General features: G+C 53.9%; 2 protein-coding genes and 1 long non-coding RNA gene across 5 annotated transcripts; 1 reads left to right on the plus strand and 2 right to left on the minus strand.

Moving 5' to 3' along the window:
* The first annotated feature begins 188 nt into the window (after positions 1-188).
* Positions 189-1,988, plus strand: MEPCE (methylphosphate capping enzyme). The gene is made up of 4 exons (XM_044233992.1): positions 189-197; positions 735-953; positions 1,126-1,252; positions 1,384-1,988. Exons 1-4 carry the CDS (start codon positions 189-191, stop codon positions 1,434-1,436), a joined length of 408 nt encoding a protein of 135 aa, XP_044089927.1. The 3' UTR covers positions 1,437-1,988.
* Positions 1,989-2,951: 963 nt separating this feature from the next.
* On the minus strand, positions 2,952-4,205 carry PPP1R35 (protein phosphatase 1 regulatory subunit 35). Its single transcript, XM_044232756.1, has 4 exons — positions 3,841-4,205; positions 3,508-3,760; positions 3,288-3,424; positions 2,952-3,204 (listed from the first exon to the last, which is right to left on the minus strand). The coding sequence occupies exons 1-4, from the start codon at positions 4,069-4,071 to the stop codon at positions 3,031-3,033; spliced, it is 795 nt and encodes a 264-aa protein (XP_044088691.1). The 5' UTR covers positions 4,072-4,205; the 3' UTR covers positions 2,952-3,030.
* A 4,503-nt stretch (positions 4,206-8,708) lies between these two features.
* LOC122895454 lies at positions 8,709-18,069 on the minus strand. 3 transcript variants are annotated; one of them, XR_006382216.1, is made up of 4 exons: positions 17,804-18,069; positions 16,357-16,451; positions 10,661-10,798; positions 8,709-8,856 (listed from the first exon to the last, which is right to left on the minus strand). It is a non-coding gene; the product is annotated as an uncharacterized LOC122895454 (long non-coding RNA). The 3 variants fall into 3 exon arrangements; XR_006382215.1 differs by lacking the exon at positions 10,661-10,798 and having other exon boundaries at positions 8,709-8,853; XR_006382217.1 differs by lacking the exons at positions 10,661-10,798; positions 17,804-18,069 and adding an exon at positions 17,666-17,745 and having other exon boundaries at positions 8,709-8,853.
* Positions 18,070-19,281: the final 1,212 nt, after the last annotated feature.

A 19,281-nucleotide genomic window follows, 5' to 3' on the forward strand; every position in this document is an offset into this window, starting at 1 on the left:
GGCCGGAGACCATCTCATGTTGACCCTAGATGGTGGGATAGGGAAGAGTCAGAGTGTTCTGCAGGAGGGGAGGGGACTGTCTTCACGGAGTGTCTGTCCCCTGACCACACAGAGCTCTCCATAGAACACTCTAGTTCGGTCATCTGCCAGAACGGTTGGTGCTGGCGGGTTGGGTTAAGCCTGCAAGAATGAACTTTGTGAGCATATCACCTAGAAAAGGTTTCCTGAGGGCTGGGGTTCTTTACTTCTCCCTGAGAAAGGAAATGGGCCTGGAACTCTGCCAGCCACAACTCCAGGGAAGGAACCACAGGTTGGTTCCCTTTCAAAACCTGGGTTAGGTCCCTTTGCATAACATTGAGTCACTCAGCTTAATGTTTGTGGGGTGGGACAGTGTCTCCGGAGAACCCCTGTTCTTTTTCTAAAGTTTCACCCCAGTTTTGGAGACCTCGTGGGTAGTTTGCTCAATTTAAAATTCTCCACGCTCCCTTTTTCTTTGGCTTACCACCAACAGAAAGCAGGGGCAAGAGGGTGTAAACAAGAAAATGAGACCCAAGAGGGCACCATTTGGGAGTTAGTCTGACAAGTGTCAGAGAAGGTTGTGGCCAAGGGCTGAGGCAAGGCTGTTAGGACTTTCTGTCTTAGAGGCTGCAGAGCAGGTTGATGGCGGGTGGGCGGGGGTGGGCAGTGGTTCTTTCATTGCCTCTCTTGACCTTGCCCCCCATTCTTGCCCTTAGGGTAACTACGTGCTGGATCGCGATGAGCTGGTGGAGGCCCAAGCCCCCGAGTATGACGTGGTGCTCTGCCTCAGCCTCACCAAATGGGTGCATCTGAACTGGGGAGATGAGGGGCTGAAGCGCATGTTCCGCCGCATCTACCGGCATCTACATCCAGGGGGCATCCTGGTCTTAGAGCCCCAACCTTGGTCGTCCTATGGCAAGAGAAAGACGCTCACGGTGAGTTGGGATTCGCATGGCTATTGGGATACCCTTCCTTTAGCTGGGGCAAGAAAGGCCTCAAGGAAGCAGAAAGAGAAGTACTTGCTGAACAAGGTCCCCTGGGTGGGTATCATTCTACACCAGGGGAGAAGCCAGCAAGCTGAAGCGGTCCCCTGCCTTTCTTCCCCAGGAAACAATCTATAAGAACTACTATCGAATCCAGCTGAGGCCGGAGCAGTTCAGCTCGTACCTGACATCCCCAGAGGTGGGCTTCTCCAGCTATGAGCTTGTGGCTACACCCCACAACACCTCCAGAGGTAAGGCTGGCTGACTTGGGGCAGTGTGGGAGGCCAGGGTCGGTGAGGCGGTGGGTCCCAGCAGAGAGGGTACAGATGCTGTGGAGTGGTGAAGGCCCCCCAGCCCTACTGATTGCACACTCTCTCCTTAGGCTTCCAGCGCTCTGTGTACCTGTTCCACAAGGCCCGTTCCCCCAGCCACTAAGTGGCCCCCTGAACAGAAAGTGTGAAGAAGCTGCCCACTGTTCTTAAGGATCTGGGGGAAAGGGAAAGTATCCCAGAGTCTTTCCTTTTGGGCTCCAAAAAGAGTTTCCTTTCATGGATCTGCAAAGAAAGCTTTTCCTATGTTGCTGCCCCAGCCTCCTCCCTACACGTCTGGCACCCTAAGCAGCAAGCCCAGCTGTGCTGGAGTCACCAACATCTTCCTCTCTCCCCCAGCTCACCGGGCTGGATGGCATGGACTGTTTGCTGACCTCTGTTCTCCTAAGGGTATGGGAGGTGGGGGGGTATCAAGTTCTCTGGCCTCTTCCTCCTGTTCTCCAAAGGAGATTTCCGTTTCTCCTCAGCCCTTGTCCCTAGCTGCGTTTCAGCGGACCACAGATAGATGGACTGAGGGTTAAGAGGGGGAAGTCTGGCAGGGAGGCATGCAGGTACTGTGAAAATCCTTCCCTCTGCTGACCCCCACCGGGAGGGGGGGTTGGGTTTGGAATGTAAGAACAGCACAATAAATTTGATGTTTAGGGCAGCGGCCCCCACACTTGTGTCTGGCGCTTTCTATCTAGTGGGGAAGGGATGGTGCCTCCTGTTAGAACCTGTGCTTCCTCTGCCCATACTGGAGTGTCAAGAAGACAGATTTTTCGGTGGTCGGAAAGACTGAGTGTTGAATGCTAGTCCCATCTATACGCAACCAAAGAGAGCTCTAATCAGGAAAAAGGAGTGTAAAGTGAATTTTTATGTGAAACTTGAAGCAAAGAGTCCATCTCCCCTCCCCCCAAAAAACCACTGACAATTTTTTGGTGGGAGCTTTGGACAGAAGGCTAACTTTAGAAGAATTAACAGTGGCCCTGAAGTGGACCTAGAGAAAGTCACTACTGATGGGACCACCCACCCACCTTTTTTGTGCTGTGCAACTGGATGAATAGGCAATTAACATGAAACTCTAAAGCCGCTCAAGTGTTCCTGGAACCTCGAATATTCACCAAATACTGAGCCCTCTTGGATCTGGTGTAAATGAAATAAGCAAAGCCCCTAGAGGTAAAAGGAAGGAAGGAATTTCAATAACTGGGTGCAAATAGCTAGCTGTCTTGCAGGCTCCTTGAGCCAGGTAATTAGGGAAGAACTCCCCAAAGTTTACAACAGAGGAGACCCACCCACATGTCCCAGTGATCAGAACTAAGTAGTGCGGGGCACCTGAGTGGCTCGGTGGGTTGAGATTCAGACCCAGCTGAGCAGAGTGTGGAACCCACTTGCAATGCACTCCTACCTCCCACCTTCCTCCCTCAACCCCTCTCAGGCATGCTTTCACTACCTTAAAAAGAAAAAAAAAAGTACTGCAAAGGAACAAACGTGGTTCTAAGACAGAAGTCAGGGGAAGAAAAGGTGGGACAGTGTGCTCAACCTGCCATCACTACCAAGTTCCAAAAAGGCCAAAAACTTGACTCCGGGACAGCTTCCCACCCTGAGGCCTGACCCTATCTTAAGGCTCCCAAAAAGAGTCCCATTTGTTAGCAAAACCATTTTATTCTGAAAAATAGTTTTAACACAAAAATATTAACTAGCAATCCAGGGAGCCTCCACGTCTACGCTTCCCAGCGCCTCAGTGTCCGGTGCATGAGGAAGGTATCCTCTGAAGGGCGGGGCCGGAGTTGAAGACGGAGAGGAGGCAGACCATCCAGGGTCAGGTGTGGAGACTCATAAAATAATGTTTCTGGGTCACAAAGGATGGTCATGTCTGGCCCTGACCCAGGTGGCTCCTGTTGGGAAGTGGAGCCCAAAGCAAGGTTACACTCGGGAAGGGGATAGGGGCACGACACGGAAACAAGCCCAGGTCCCTCACCTTTGGGGGCGGGGCTCGGGCCTGCGGTGGCAGCAGCGCCAGTTTCTCCCTCAGCGCAGCGTTTAGAACCTGTTCCTCGGGCACCTGCAGGCTCACCAGGTCTCGGAAGAGCCGCCTGGAGCGCGGCACGTTCAGCCCTGAGACCGCAGGGGGAGCGGAGGTGAGCGGCGCCTCTCAGCCCCACTTCCCGCGCCCCGCCGGGCGTCTCTCTCTCTCTCACCCTCGGCCACGCTCTCCTCCAGGCCGCAGCGGGTCTGGAACGACTTTCTCAGCTGTTCCTCCACGGCCTTCGCCGCATCGAACTGGCCCTCGGCTGCAGCCCGCGCGGCCTGCAACTCGAGGCTCAATGCCAGGCTGCTCTGCTGCGCGGGCGCCCCCAGGTCCTGCGGTGCCGCGGGCTTCTCGCTAGGTGCTGCGGCGGCCGGCGTGGGGTCGGACCGCACGGGGGAGAGCGGCGCCAAGCGAAAGCGGACCTGGGAGCAGAGAGCGGGACGGTGAACAGACGGGCGCGGGCTTGTCTGCCGGCTGGCGGCCAGACCTTCCCCCAGCTCACCTGCCGCCCCTTGCGGGCCCCGCCCCGCCGGTCCGCCCGCCCCTTCCGCCGGCCGGGGCAGCCGCTCGGCTGCTCGGGGGTCTCGGACCGCGAGCTCAGGCTCAAGTCCAGGCCAGGTTCGGGCACTGGGGCTCTGGGCTCCGGGACGCGGGGTTCTGGAGGGGGCCCAGGAGCCGCTACGGCCTCCTCCCCTTCGACCAGCTCCAGCTGTGCCTCCCCACAGCCCATCATCTTGGTGTGGCTGCCGGGATGCAAGGTCTCGGGAGGCCGGGGGTCACGGGACACGAGATCGCCACCACCAGCCCCCCTCTGCCACCCCTCCCGAACGCCGCTACCGGAAACCGCTTGCCCCTACCCAATGGGGCGGGAAGACCAGTCCCCGCGCCATCCCATTGGCGCTACTAAGCGTCATTTCCGTTGCTCGGCTCCCTTTCTCCCGCGAGCTTCCGCCCGCAAAACCTCAACCCCGCCCCTAAACCAGAGTTTCGGTACCGCCACCGGTGGACGCCCTACGGGTCCTCACGAGGGCCGTTTCGCCTTCGGAAACCTGGACGCGGCGTCTTTAGCCTGCGGGGTATTTACCTGACTTCTGCTCGAGTCCTGAGTGTGTCTGTCAGTCCCTAATGTCAGGACAGCTTTAGATCAAGGGGCCCGGCGTTGGCCCTCCCTCGTCAGTGCCTCCGCAGCGTCTCCCGGCGTTCCGGGACTGGGACCGAAGTGGGACCAGTAGAGCTTCCCAGGATGAGTGAGCGCGGGGCTCGCAGAGCCCAGCCGCGGGCTCCTTCCAGGAACTCTGGGCGTTCTTGGTTGCCCGGGCGAGGACTGCCTCATTGCGCCTTAGGGCCTTTTGTGACTTTGTCCCCGTGGAGGGCTCCCTAAAATATTCGTCTTTATAAAAATGGGTATCTGGGGGCGCTTGGGTGGCTCAGCGGGTTAAAGCCTCTGCCTTCAGCTCAGGTCATGATCCCAGAGTCCTGGAATCGAGCCCCGCATAGGGCTCCCTGCTCAGCGGGGAGCCTGCTTCCTCCTTGCTCTCTGCCTGCCTCTCTGCCTACTTGTGATCTGCCAAATAAATAAATAAAATCTTTTTTTAAAAAAAAATAGGCATCTGTAGATTGAATACTAAAAAGAAAGTTCCGGTGGATTTATTCTGGACTCCTAGACAGGGCAGGAGACTGAACTGCTTGTCCGCTTCCTGGCTTCCTTGGGGCAGGTCCTCTCAGCTCTGTGCGCCTGTTTCCTCTTGTGCAAAATGTGCTAACTCGGGCGCATGACTCTTGAGGCTCTCCCCAAAAGGGGTTAATAGTCAGTCAACAGGCACGTCTGTGAACCACTTTGCAGTTTTTCACAAGTTTTATCTTACTAGAAACTGCTGTGGAAAATCAGGTGGAAAGCACAGCTGCCCTCATTTTACACACACACAATGTTTCCAACGATCTCTGGGGTGACGCACTGCAGGCTTTCCTGCTGAAGAGAGGAATAAGAAAGTATGCAAATTCCCTCTACTGTTCATTTGTGAGAGTAGGGAGACACAAATGTAAATACTTTTGGGGGGCGGTTTAGAAGTGGAAGTATGACAACAACTTATAATGGTTGCTGACATTGAGAAGGAGAGAACGGGGGTGCCTCAGTGGCTCAGTGGGTTAAGCCTCTGCCTTCGGCTCAGGTCATGATCCCAAGGTCAGGGGATCGAGTCACACTTCAGGGTTCCTGCTCAGGGGGGAGTCTGCTTCTCCCTCTGCCTGCCGCTCTCCCTGTTCGTATGCCTGCATGCGCGTGCTCTTTCTCTCTCTCTCTCTCTCTGACAAATAAATAAATAAAATCTTAACAACAAACCTTCCTCGAAATCTTAAATTGTATTCAGCGGTCATATTAGGAACTGGTGAAAATTTGTAGGGTAGAGCATAGTTATGTTGATATATCAGAAATGGAATTATGGCATATTTGAAAGGAGATACACAGACAAAATCAATGGTGTTATGCAAATTCCCCTTTGGTCTTGAATTTAGGAAGTACTTAGGAACTCCTGTTGTATTTTTAATTGAAAAGTATATTCTAGGGACACCTGGGGTGACTCAGTAGGTTAGGCTTCTGCCTTCGGCTTTGGGGTTGTGATCCCGGGGTCCTAGGACCAATTCTCACATCAGGCTCCCTGCTCAATGGGGAGCCTGCTTCTCCCTCTGTCTGCCGCTCCCACTGTTTGTGATCTGACACGTAATGAATGGGATCTTTAAAAAAGGAAGGAAGGAAGAAAAGTATCCTAATTCTTTTTTTAAAGGATTTTATTTTTTTGACAGAGCACAAGCGAGGGGAGTAGCAGGCAGAGGGAAAGGGAGAAGCAGGCTCCCTGCTCAGGAGTCCCAGGACCCTGATCATGACCCCAGCCGAGGACAGACACTTAACTAACTGAGCCACCCAGGTATCCCAAAAAGTATATTCTAATTCTGTCCACTGAAAAGCCATTAGAAACAATGATGGACCCAGTAAGCACCTGCGGTCTCCAGAATGTGGTAGCTAATTTCATATCCTTTGGCACTTCAAACCCTTTACACATCTTTATAGCAGCTTTATTCATAATAGCCAAAAATTGGAAACAACCCAAATGTCCTTCACCAGGTAAAGAGTTAAATTATGGTATATCCATTCCACAGAATACTATGCAGCAATCAAAAGGAACAAACTATTGATTTATGACAACCTGGATGAATTGGGTAGGTTATGATGAGCAAAATAATATTTATTATATTATTATATATTATAGATAATATGTGATATTATATTATTATATTAATAATAATTATTATTATCAATGCCAACCCCAAAATATCACATGCCACATGGTTCCATTTATCTGACCAAAATAAAGAAACGGAAGACAGATTTAGTGATTGCCAAGTGTTAGGGATAAAGTGGAGGAGGTGGAGGGAGGGAAGTGGGCATGGTCATAAAAGGGTAATACCAGAGATCCTTTGGTGTTGGAACTGTTCGTTTTCTTTACTGTGCTGGTAGCTGCAGAAACCTACACAGGTGATAAAATTGTATAGAATTAATATATACACAGAGTACAAAAGTAGGAAACCCAAATAAGATTGGTAGATTAGGGTCGCCTGGGTGGCTCAGTTGGTTGGGCCGCTGCCTTCGGCTCGGGTCATGATCCCAGGCTCCTGGGATCGAGTCCCGCATCGGGCTCCTTGCTCGGTGGGGAGCCTGCTTCTCTCTCTGCCTCTGCCTGCCGCTCTGCCTGCTTGTGTTCTCCCACACACACTCTCTCTCTCTCTAACAAATAAATAAATAAATAAAATCTTTTTAAAAAAAAAAAGATTGGTAGATTATACGAACGTCAGTATCCTTGAGATGGTATAGTTTTGCAAAATGTTACTGTCTTTGTCTGCTCGGGCTTCCCTAACAGAATACTATACACTGGGTGGCTATAAACGACAGAAATTTATTTTTCTTTTCTTTTTTTTTTAAGATCTATTTATTTATTTGACAGAGAGAGAGATCACAAGTAGGCAGAGAGGCAGGCAGAAAGAGAGGAAGGGAAGCAGGCTCCCTGCTGAGCAGGTTTGGGACTTGATCCCAGGACACTGGGATCAGGACCTGAACCAAAAGCAGATGCTTAACCCACTGAGCCACCCAGGCACCCCCAGAAATTTATTTTTCATAGTCCTATAGGCTGGGAAGTCCAAGATCAAGGTGCTGGCAGATTCAATGTTTAGGAAGGAACCATTTCCTGGTCTATGGATGGTTTGTTCACTGTGTCCTCACATGGTGGGAGGGGAAGGGAGTTCCCTGGAGTCTCTTTCATAAGAGTAATAATCGCCTGATCACCTCCCAAAGTCCCCACTTCCAAAGAGCAACACACTGGGGATTAGGTTTCAACAAATGGATTTGGAGTTGGGGGAGGAGACACAAATCTTCAGTGTCCAGCAGTTACCGTGGGGGAGAACTGGGGAAAGTGTACTAGGGATCCTTCTGTGTTATTTCTCACAACTGCATGTGAACCTACAAGGATCTTAATAAAAATGTGAATTAAGAGCGATGTTGGTTTGGGGAAGAGGAGCAGCGTGTGAGGGCGGTTGTGTAGGGAAACAGGACTGGCCAAATGCGGATGATTGCTGAAGATGGGTAATGGGTATGTGGGGGGTTACTATAATATTTCCCTTACTTTTGTATATATTTGAGCATTGTGATGATTAAAAGTTTCGTTTGCTTGTTTAAAGGAGGCCGAGGTCGCTTTGGCACTTGGGAAGTGTCAGAGCTGAAACTTGAAGGTACTCCACACGCCTGGGCCAAGCTGAGGGATGTAGAGGCCCTACAGGAGCCCTAGCCATGAACTTAGTATGTCCAGGTGGGTGCCCCATTTCAGCCTTAAAATGTAGCCACTACCTCTTCCTAGGCCTGGACACAGAAATAAGAACAAGCCATTCGATTTGCCGGCCTATGGGAGGCCTCCAGGAAGTAGAAAGTTCCTCAGCAACTGACATTAAAGAAGCAATACGGGGCTGGGTGGGGGGAGAGAAGCAAACGAGGGGTCCCAGTCCTGCCCCAACTCTTCCTAAGACTTTGTTGGCTGGACCAGCTGAGGGGCTTAGAATTGCTTTTCCTCTTAAAACAAAAAACAAAAAACAAAACAAAACAAAACAAACAACAACAACAGGCGCTTGGGTGGTTCAGTGGGTTAAAGCCTCTGCCTTCAGCTCAGGTCATGCTCCCAGGGTCCTGGGATCAGCCCCGAATAGGGCTCTCTGCTCAGCGGGGAGCCTACTTCCCCGCCCCCCCCCACCGCCTGCCTCTCTGCCTACTTGTGATCTTTGTCAAATAAATAAATAAAATCTTTAAAACAACAACAACAACACTCGCCTTTGAGAAGGTTCTGACGAGACACTCCTTCTCTACTCTTAACTTTAGAGTCTCTTCAAGGTGGCATGTTCTAGAGCTGTTCAAGGTGGCATGTTCTAGACCCTCTTCTGCAAAGAGGGATTTCGATTCCGTGTCACACCAAACCAAGCCCTGCTGGGGATGGTAGAAGGTGGGAAGGGGGAACCCCGGAGGAAGGAGGAAGGAGAGAAATTTAAAATATGGTCCAGTAACTGCCCCCTACACTCCAAGCAAAAGAGGGGAGAAGGAGAGAAGCTTCCCTAACCCACCACCTGAGATTGCCCAACCCCTCCCTCTACCGCCCTCCCGCAAACCCACGCCGGGGAGGTCCCACCTCTGCATCATCTCCCATCCAGGGAAGAGGGAAGGGAAGAGGGAAAGGCCCCAGGAAGAGGTCATGCTTGAGGCCCTTAGGTTCTGTCTTCATGGATTAGACCCCGCCAGGTATTGGGGTTCCCTTTGGTCATCTGGGAGGGGTGATCCCAGACCTGGTTCCTCGTTTGGGGAAAGTGAGTCTGAGTGCTGGAAGGGGTCATTTAAGGTCATCCTGAGCTTCTGCTGGGCCAGGTGCTATGGCGGAGGGGGGGTAGGTAGGACTGGAGACAGAATAGAGTCAGAGGTCCTTCAAGGAACCAGGCTGCTGAGGGGCAGTGGGATGTCTCCAATGCAGTGACCCACAGAGTGGCTGGGACCATCGCAGAGGGCAGCTGAGGAGCCCTGCCAGGGAGGAGGGGGCAGGGGAAGGGCAAAGTCCCCATAGGAAGCTACTCTCTAGTACAGCCAAGTCAAGTCAAAGAAATGAGGCAACAGCCCTCCACCCCCACCCTCTGCAAACCCCACCCGCAAGGACCCTCACTTCCCATCTCCCAAACTGGGATCTGCCTACCGGTGGGGGTCAGCCCAGAGACATATCCACACTGTGCCCCTGTCACACAGGGAGTAGTGAAGAGTGAGTCACTGACCTTGCACTTCCAGCGGCTGTGATCCACGTTCACACACACACACACACACACACACACCTGTTCCGAGCCCCCTTTCCCATCCTGCCTCATCTCAGGGGCTGACAGGGTAGACCCTCCCACTCCCAAAAGAAGGTCAAGTCTGAGATACCGTGGCCTGAGCGCACCGCTCCTTTCTCCTGATCCAGAGAGGAGAGCAAGGTCAAGCTGCAGGCCAGCGAACTGACCCCAAGCTTCTGACCTGTCCCCTCCCCTCCCCCAGCAACAGGGAAAGAAACAAGGGGGCCAAGATGAGACCCCTTACATGTGAGTCTCCAGGGATAGGGGGTGAGGCCAGCTTCTGGGGTGGGCAGTTGAGGGTGGGGAATAGGGTCTCATGCAACAGAAGTTGTCTACAGGCTGGGCGGCGTCAAGGAGAATGAAGAAGGGGAAACTGGAGGAAGCTGGGAAAGTAGAAGCAGATATGCAAGGTTGGGGCGTACAGAACTGAGTGGAGCTGGGCTCAGCATGGCGGAGCCTACTGGGAGTGAGGGACTGGGCTGGCTGGGAAGGGAAATATCCTTAATGTCAACATAGGGAATAAAAAAATGGATGCCAGGGGCACCTGGGTGGCTTAGTGGGTTAAAGCCTCTGCCTTCAGCTCAGGTCATGATCTCAGGGTCTGGGGATCGAGCCCCACATCGGGCTCTCTGCTCAGCGGGGAGTCTGCTTCTCCCGCTCTCTCTCTCTGCCTGCCTCTTTGTCTGCTTGTGATCTGTCAAATAAACAAATAAAATCTTTAATTTAAAAAAAAGTGGATGCCGGCTATTTAGGGCCTAAGAGAGCCTGGGGAGAGGCTGGAGTTACAAGAAAGGGGATGGAGGCCATGAACAGGGCAGATGGGGTTAGAGCCACGAAAGATGCAGCCACAGTCCTGGAAGATGGGACCACGTGTCAGGGGAATTTTTGCAAAAGGACATGCAGGAAGCTGCTGGCCTTACCTTGGGACACAGATCTCTGCTACGCAGGGAGTCAGGACCTCAAAACAATGAGCTGGAGGCAGTGTGTTACTCAACGTGACTGGACACTGAGGCGATGTTGGGGGTTCTCAAGGGCGAAGGGTGATTTCAGGGAAACCTCTAGATCAGACAAGGAGGGTGCTGGTGTGAGGCCCTTCCATAGCCCGAGGGCAGCTGGTGCAAGAGAAGGATCAGATTCCCTCCACCCCACGCTCTGTAGTAGCTCCAGGACCATCTGCCCCGTGCCAACCAAACAGGAAATGACAGGGGGGCGGCAGAGGTGCTGTAGGCAGAGAGGAGAGATGGAGGTCACGGGGGCAGAGGTGAGGTAGTGGGGGCTTGGGACAGTACAAAGGGACCAAGTGGTCCCCAGTAGTAACCTCAGCTTGGACAGCTATGCAGAAACTTAAGGAGGGATGGGGTGGAAAGGAAAGGAGGAGGCTGAGGGCACCCAAAGTCTGGGGGCAGAGGTTCCAGCAGGGGTCCAGGATGGCAGAGAAGGAAACTGGGCCCAGAGCCCGCTGGTGTCCGTCGCTGCGGAGCCTGTGAGAGTCTTGCGGAGCAAAGGGACTTTTCTCCCCAGAACTACTGGGACAATGGGCCCAGCCCCCACAGATCTCCATTCTCTCTCATTCAAAGCTGAAGCCAGCCTCCAAAGCCTTCCCCTTCCAGGCCTGTGTCTCCGCCCCCACACTGTCCCCACCTCCCCCACGCTGCCCCCATGGGTTCCCCAGGCACAGACTGGCTCTCTCGCACAACCTGGGGGCTCAAAGCAGAGGAGACATCAGAGCTTAGAAGACCCTTGGTCTCCGTCTGGTAGGGCCAGAGGGCCAGGGCCCAGGGCACCTGTCTGCCACTTAGGCTCAGACAAGGGAGTGGGGGCCCGTGTTCCCCAGAGCCCAGGACAGGGTCTGCCACACAGAGAGAAAATAAATGTCAAATAAGAGTAAAGTACTCTTTTCAGGTTGTAAACACGAGCCCTGATTCCAACAATTTGGGATTTATTTAATTTTTTTTTTAAATGACCAAAATTTCTTGGCCGCTCCGTCGCTTGAGAGGTGGGGTCTGGGTCCCTTCCCCTTGAATCAAAACAGGCTTGTGACTCAGTTGCAGCTTCCCTGAAGACACTGTGCTGCCGCCAAGCCTCTAGCTGAGAGCTGGAGCGGGGAGAGGGCCGGCCTGGGGAGAGCTGTGCTAAGGGTTCCCGGTAGGAACTCGGTGGCCTCCTTTTGTTATGTAAATTAAGGAACTCTCAAGATAGTAACCATCCCTTTCATCCTCTGCCCCCCTGCTGCCAGGGAGCTCAATGCCTCAATTTGGGCTGGATTGCAGTAACTAACCTTGGCCTAGGTCTCTAACGTATTTCTCTCCCTTCTGGACTTCAAATGAATGTTAATACCTACATCACAGGATTGCTGGGGAAACTACAAGGAGAGATTGAACGGCTTTCAGAACCTCCTTTGAGCTAGGCAGGCTGCTTAAAGCAAGACCCCGGGGGGTGTCCTGATTCCCATTTTGCAGGTGAGGAAATAGATCTTCGAGCACAGAGGCCAAGCCGTCTGCTCCCGGGCATCCGGCAAGTGAGCATAGGTAAGAGAGCATATATACTCCTGCTCTTTTCAGAGTTGCAAAAGATAACACACATCTGAAAGCACGAAAATCCACAACTATTTCCTCCTTTCCATCTGCGGGCTCCTGGACAGCCCATCCAAACACCCCCTGGCTGTGGCCCTTCTCACCCCGCATTGCAAACATCCGCTTACCCCCCTCTCCGCTGCCACCTAGCAACGTCGGGGACTCTGGGGAATTAACCTTTCGCACCAGGCAGACCCCAAATGGACTCAGTAAGTGTTTGTCAAGTAAGTGAAAAACACACCATTCGTATTCCATTATTACTCATTGGATGGCTCCTTCATTTATGCTACAAATATCTTTTGAGCAGCTACCCTGAAGATGTAGGCACGCGGTACGGCCTGCGCGGACCTGACTTCTTTTCATTCTACCAATCACTGTGTGTTTGTTGGAGGTCTTTTTTTTTTTTTTAAGATTTTATTTATTTGGGGCTTCTGGGTGGCTCAGTGGGTTAAGCCACTGCCTTCGGCTCAGGTCATGATCTCAGGGTGCTGGGATCGAGTCCCGCATTGGGCTCTCTGCTCAGCGGGGAGCCTGCTTCCCTCTTTCTCTCTCTGCCTGCCTCTCCATCTACTTGTGATCTCTCTCTGTCAAATAAATAAATAAAATCTAAAAAAAATTTTATTTGACAGAGATCACAAGTAGGCAGAGAGGAAGGTGGGGGTTGGGGAAGCAGGCTCCCTGCGGGGCAGAGAGCCCGATGTGGGGCTCGATGTGGGGCTCGATCCCAGGACCCTGGGATCATGACCTGAGCCGAAGGCAGCGGCTTAACCCACTGAGCCACCCAGGCGCCCCAGAAATTACATTTCTAATAAACTCCCAGAGTCATCCTGCTGGCCATGGCCCATACTTTGAGAATGACAGCTGGGTCTGTCTGACTCCCCAGGTTCTTACCCACACCCCCTAGTGCTTCCCAACCTGCAGGTGGGGCAGGGGGGCATGAAAGAGGGCTTTCGGCAAATACCATTTGGGATGCACAACTTGGGGAGAAATGTGGTCGTTCCCCTTCAGACTTTGCTGGTATAGGAGGCTGAATAATGACCTCCCAGAGATATGAGGCCCCATCCGTTAAAAGAGGAAGGCAACCGGAGACGTGACACAGAAGAGGAGGAGACAATGGGACAGAGATCCGGGTGATGTGGCCACTAGAGTCTGGATGAAACAAAAAACACGTTCTCTTCTGGAGCCTTGGGAGGGAGCCCAGCTCTCCTCACACCTTGATTTCAGCTCCGGGAAACTGATCACAGACTTCTGGCCTCCAGCACTGTGGGAGGATGAATTTCTGGCATCTGACGCCACCAAGTTTGTGGCAACTTCTCCAGCAGCCCCAGAAAACTAATACAGCTGGAGGAAAGGTCTGGGTTGCACCCCAGGCTCCAGCTACCGTGTTCCCCAGGATCTCAGCCACACCCTTACCTTGGCAGCGTCCCCATAGTGGGAAGGATTTGGTCTTGAAGGACCTTTTTTTTTTTTTAAAGATTTAATTTATTTATTTGACAGAGAGAAATCACAAGTAGATGGAGAGGCAGGCAGAGAGAGAGAGAGAGAGGGAAGCAGGCTCCCTGCTGAGCAGAGAGCCTGATGTGGGGCTCGATCCCAGAACCCTGAGAACATGACCTGAGCCGAAGGCAGCGGCTTAACCCACTGAGCCACCCAGGCGCCCCTTGAAGGACCATTTTTGCCCTGAGAGGGGTTCACCAGGCTCCAGAGAGTTGTCAAAGCAAACAGCTGAAGGCAGAAGGACGAAGAGTGGGACGTAGGAGACAGGCAGAGTGCAGGAGGCACCGGGGAGGGGAGCCTGCTGTTGACATGATAGAGGAATGACTGACCGGGGTGGGGGGGGTCCTTCTGTGTGGCGAACGAGATGGGGGAGCCATATCAGCTCCATGGGAAGAAGTTAATGGGGAGGGTCTATGTCTAGCCATGCCCGTCCAGTGGCCTCCAACATCTTAAGATCCGGGGCTGGGGTGGGGGGAGTGGTCACGCAGCTGGTCTCTGATCACATCTGCAGTATCAGGTAGCCGTGGCGACCAGGTAGCATGCGCAAGAAACCGAGGCCTTGGGGTGCCTGGGTGGCTCAGTGGGTTAAGGCTCTGTCTTTGGCTCAGGTCATGGTCCCAGGGTCCTGGGATCGAGCCCCACATCAGGCTCTCTGCTCGGTAGGGAGCCTGCTTCCTCCTCTCTCTCTCTCTCTCTGTGCCTGCCTCTCTGCCTTCTTGTGATCTCTCTGTGTCAAATAAATAAATAAATCTTTTAAAAAAAAAAAGAAAGAGAGAAAGAGGAAAGAAAGAACGAAAGAAAAAAAGAAATAAAGAAAGAAAAAGAAATCAAGGCCTTAGACACTGAGTTTTAGGAGAGTGAAACCCTGGGCTGTACGAGCAGAGCCCTAGGAATCAGCACTGGAACCCCACAAGTTCACCTCTGCCGTGTGCAGTGTCAGTCCCTCAACCTAAGAAAACCCCCAGATTCCCAGTACCTTCCCTACCCACATACAAGGCTGAAGAAAGGCTTGTTGCTCTGGGGCCAGCGGGCTGAGCGGAGAGCCGGAGCTGAGTTAGTGCTGGGCTGGGGGCATGGACAGGCTGCGAGGAAGAACTGGGAAGCCCAGCAAGAAGTGAACTTGGCAGAGAAAGAGGCCTTCCACACCTTCCACACCATGTGGGGCGGCTGAAGAAGTGTGTGTGTGCACAGATACCACATTTGCAGCCCCAGGTCCAAAGTCTGCTCTTGGGGACAGAGAGAGGAGTAGGAGGGACTCACATCCCACACAGGACTGGGCCTGGGGCCAGAAGCCAAAGGACCGACCTCCCAACCCCAGCCCCCTCCAGCAACACCATCTGTCTCCTTTTGGGCCTCAGTCTTCTCATTTTTAAAGCGGGGGGGGGGCTGCTATATAAATTGATCTCTGAGCAGCTTATGTTCCAGACAGGACATACCCTCCCCCAAACCACACACACACACACACACACACACACACACAAAGTTCAATCTTTTGCCTCCACCCAAGGCCTGGTCTCCTCCTCTTGGCATCTCCTGCAACCAGCCCCTTCCTCTCTCCTGCCTAGGACCCTCCCTTCTCCCCAGGATTCCAGCATCCCCCTGCCTCACTGGCCAAAGCAGCCTCTCCATCCAGCCCCCCAAGCCTCACTCCCAGCCTTGAGCAGCAGCACAGGACGTCTGTACAGATGTGCCCACAACAGCCAGGCCCACCAGGCAACACGGGAAGCAGCATGTTCTCTGATGCAACTTTAAAGAGTTGAGCCTGAGGTCCTGGCTGCTCCTTGGCAATAGAGAAAATCCTAGAAGCACAAAGTGGATGCAGGGATTGCTGGAGGCATGGAACAGGTTCTGTGCTTTGGGAGTCATCCAGTGAGCAAGGAACTGAGGTAAGACAAGGTACAGGCTCAAAGGGAGGAAGAGAGGAAGCCAGCTTTCCAAGAGAGCCCCACCACAGCCCGAAGCAAAGCCGGAACACGGGGCACCGAGACCAGAGTCCCCTAATCCCATCAAACTCTCCTCTTCCTTCCCCACCCTCGGGCCAGGGGTCCCAGTCCAGGGTGTCCCCCCGTAACCAATGCAGCCTCGGTATCCCTCCCTTCCTCCACTTCCAGGAGACTGGCCCTCCATAGCCTTTGCTCTTCTTCTCCAGACCCCAGGCCAGCTTCTATCACTCCACTACCCAGCATCACCTCTGCCCCACTTGTTGCTGGAACCATCCATGCAATGAGCTCAGTGGTCCTGAGACCATGTCCCCCCTCTCAGATCTCCTCCGTGTCCACCCTAATCTGCGGAGTGCCCAGTGTGGCTCTGGGAAGGGGAGGATTCCTCCCTGTAGCCCTTATAGTATCAGCTTAGAGGCTCAACAGGCCTGGCTCATGGGTCTCATCCCCCTGGCCTGGGCCCCACCCCCCAGGAATCCCACCAGGAAAATCTCATCTTGCTTACAAGACGCTCTCACCTCTAAGGGGTAGTTATGGCCTGGCAGATGAGGTGACCCCCCCCAACACACACAGATGCCACTGAGGAGTAGTGCCATGCCCTGTCACCTGACATTAGATCCCTTGGGCCGGGCTCTATGAAGACCTCCTTGCTCCTGCAGAAAGCCCAGTGCGATGTGGAATCTGGATGCCAGATGCACCTGCTGGTAAGAGGAGGAGAAAACTTGGAGAGGCGGCCACAGGAACACTAGGGCAGCCCAGAAGATGACTTTGGGCAAATCAGAAAAATGTGCCCCTTCGGTAAATCCCTTCACTGACATGCAATGGAAAATTGTCCTAATGTTTCCAGAGATCTACCTTGATTATAGAATTGTGCAGTGCACCACCTACACAACAGTAACACCTGGCCCTGAAGGATAGAGTGGGGCCGAGAGATAGAGAGAGAGAGAGAGAGAGTAACATGGGCTCCAGCCCGGCAGACCTGTGTCCCATCCCGTATCACTAACCGTGAGCTCTCAGAGGAGTTACTAAACCCCCCCTAAAGCGCAATTTATTGATTTGGGAAAGGGCAGTGATGGCTTTAGGACCCAAGGGATGGTCTGCCTTCAGGACTAAACGAGATGAGGGATACGCACGCAGCCCTGCTAGGCCTGAAGTAAGGGGCCCGTGGTGGTGGACATGGCAACAAGACAGGAGCTGCTGACACTCGGGAGGAAAAGAGGGGGACAGGGGCCGGCTGTCCCCGGACAGGGTACAGGTCTCACTAGCTGGGGGGCAGGGCGGGGTAGTCGTTTTTACTAGAAATGAACTGTCCGGTGGAACCGGTGTGCCACGACCCACGTCGCCACAGCGGGCGGACCCTGCGGACACCAGGCAGAGTCTCCTCCGTGGGCTAACGCCGTCGGGGCCGCAAGGAGGAGGGGCGGGCTCACACAGCGTCCCCTCCCTGTGCGCGGACACCGCCACCTCCGCCGCCGCCGCCCCCGCCAAGGTCGCTGCCAGCTCCAATCCGGGGGCCCAAGGAGGCGCTGCGAGAGGGCGGTGGCGGGGCCCGGGCGGAAGCCGCGTCCGCGCTCCGCAGCGCCACCTGGAGCCCAGGAGCGTGAAGTGACGGGTCGCGCAGGTCCCCCAGCTAGGCGGCCGCCCTGCTGTCGTCCCCCACTCCCCCCCACAACCCCAGATCGTGGTGCCTTCGGGCGGGGTCTCTCCCCACCTGCAGCCGCCGGGCCGAGGGAGGAGGCCGGAGAGACCCCAGGGCGGCCAGGGCCCCCGGGCTTTGGGACTGACGTCACGGGGTTGGGCGGGTGGCCAGGTCTGGCACGCACTGCCCTCATTGTGTGCCCGTCCTCCCCCTTGCTCAGTGACTTCAGGGTAAAGTGCAAATTCCTTCATTTTCCAGCTTTATATACCCTCTCACCTCAAGGGGGTCCTCAGCCACCCCCACCTTCGACTACCCGAATTCCTTCCATGACGTTCTCCCAAGGCGGCCTCTGGGGCACACGCCTCCTCCCTCTTCAAATTCATCTCAGGTTAAAATATAGTTCCCAGGTCTCACCTCAATCCCTGGCTTTGAGCCCAGGAATCTGTATTTTTAACAAGCTCCCAGGTGATTTTGATGTGTCCTAGACTTCAGAATCTGATGGTCTGCACGTGATTCTCCAACTTCATCTGTCTGGTTGAAACAGACTGCTGGGCCCTGCCCTCGGAGCTTCCGATTCAGTGGGGCTGGGGTAGGGTCTGAGAGTCCGCATTTCTGCCAGCTTCCGGGGTGCTGCTGGTCTGGGACCACACCCTGAGAACCACTTCTCTAATATATTTAGAAGCCCTGTTCACCTGTTGCCATTCATTAGGTACCACGCCCTGGGCCAGGCAATTCACATTCCTACAGCCACGTGAAATAAATATTTACCGTAATTTCTGGATAAGGAAAGTAAGGTTCAGACAGTTTCACTCACTTGTTCAAGGTCACACAGCCAGGAAGGGCAGGATTGGAACCCAGGTCTTTCTGAGTTGGCTCCTCCTCCTGCGCCCTGCTAATTATCTGTTCCTGGGGGGGCTTGGTCTGTCTCTAGAAGTCAACCTGGCATTCCTTGCAGCCTGAGAAGGTACAGGATAGGGCTTTGAAGTCCCCCTCCCACACTGCCCTGGGTTCACGGGACTGACTTTGCTGGGCACCAGGTTCTCTGCCCAGACAGCTCATGAAGTAGGCACAGAGAAGCCAACCTGGGGTGTGTGCTGACCCCTCTTTCCTTTGCTCGCATTCACATTGGGAGTGGAAGACCCTCTGACTTCCCCCTGCTTGGCCCCAGTTTCCTGGACATTCACCAGGGAACAGGAGGAGGGGACACAGAGAATGGAGGCAGGGCTGCTGGGTCCCGAAAGGGCCAAACAGGTGCCCAGGGAACCTGTCAGTGCTGCCTGGAGCTGTTGCCCCAACAGGTCCTGAGTAGCAAGCACCCTGTTATCAGAGGCTGTGGATGGGCTGGAGAGGCGAGCAGGTAGAGGACAGTGTGTGTGTGTCGAGGGAAAGAACGAGTCTGGGTGGGCTGTTAGGGATGAGGAGGGCTCTCCCCGGGGACTTCCTACTCCTGTCTATTTCACACCACGCCCTTCTGGACAGCCCTTATTCTCCCCTGCCTCTCCCTTGCAGCCCCCCCACTTTGTGCTTCGTCCTGCTCTCCTGTGGGTCTTAAAGATCTTCTTGGGAAGGGGAGCCTAGTCAGGGACACCAAAGGGAGTGAGTCTGAACCCCGAAGCCCATGCTGACCTCATCGAGCAGACAGGCCAGGACCAAGCAGTGCAATCCCAATGAGTCAGCCTTCCCTACCCCAAACATCCACTGAGCCCCTCTGCATTCCAGGTTCTGTGCTGAAGTAAGCCCTGGGACACAGCCCAGGGGACCAGGGGTGGGGGCAGGGACTCCGGAAGGCCTGTCCCAGGTAGCTGGAGAAGCAGCAGCTGAGAGAAAGCCAGGCGAAGAATGTGGGGGAATAACTTTCAAAACTGAAGAATCAGCATTTGCAAAGGCCCAGG

Source organism: Neovison vison, chromosome 14 (assembly GCF_020171115.1).
Source record: "Neovison vison isolate M4711 chromosome 14, ASM_NN_V1, whole genome shotgun sequence".
NCBI lineage: Eukaryota > Metazoa > Chordata > Mammalia > Carnivora > Mustelidae > Neogale > Neogale vison.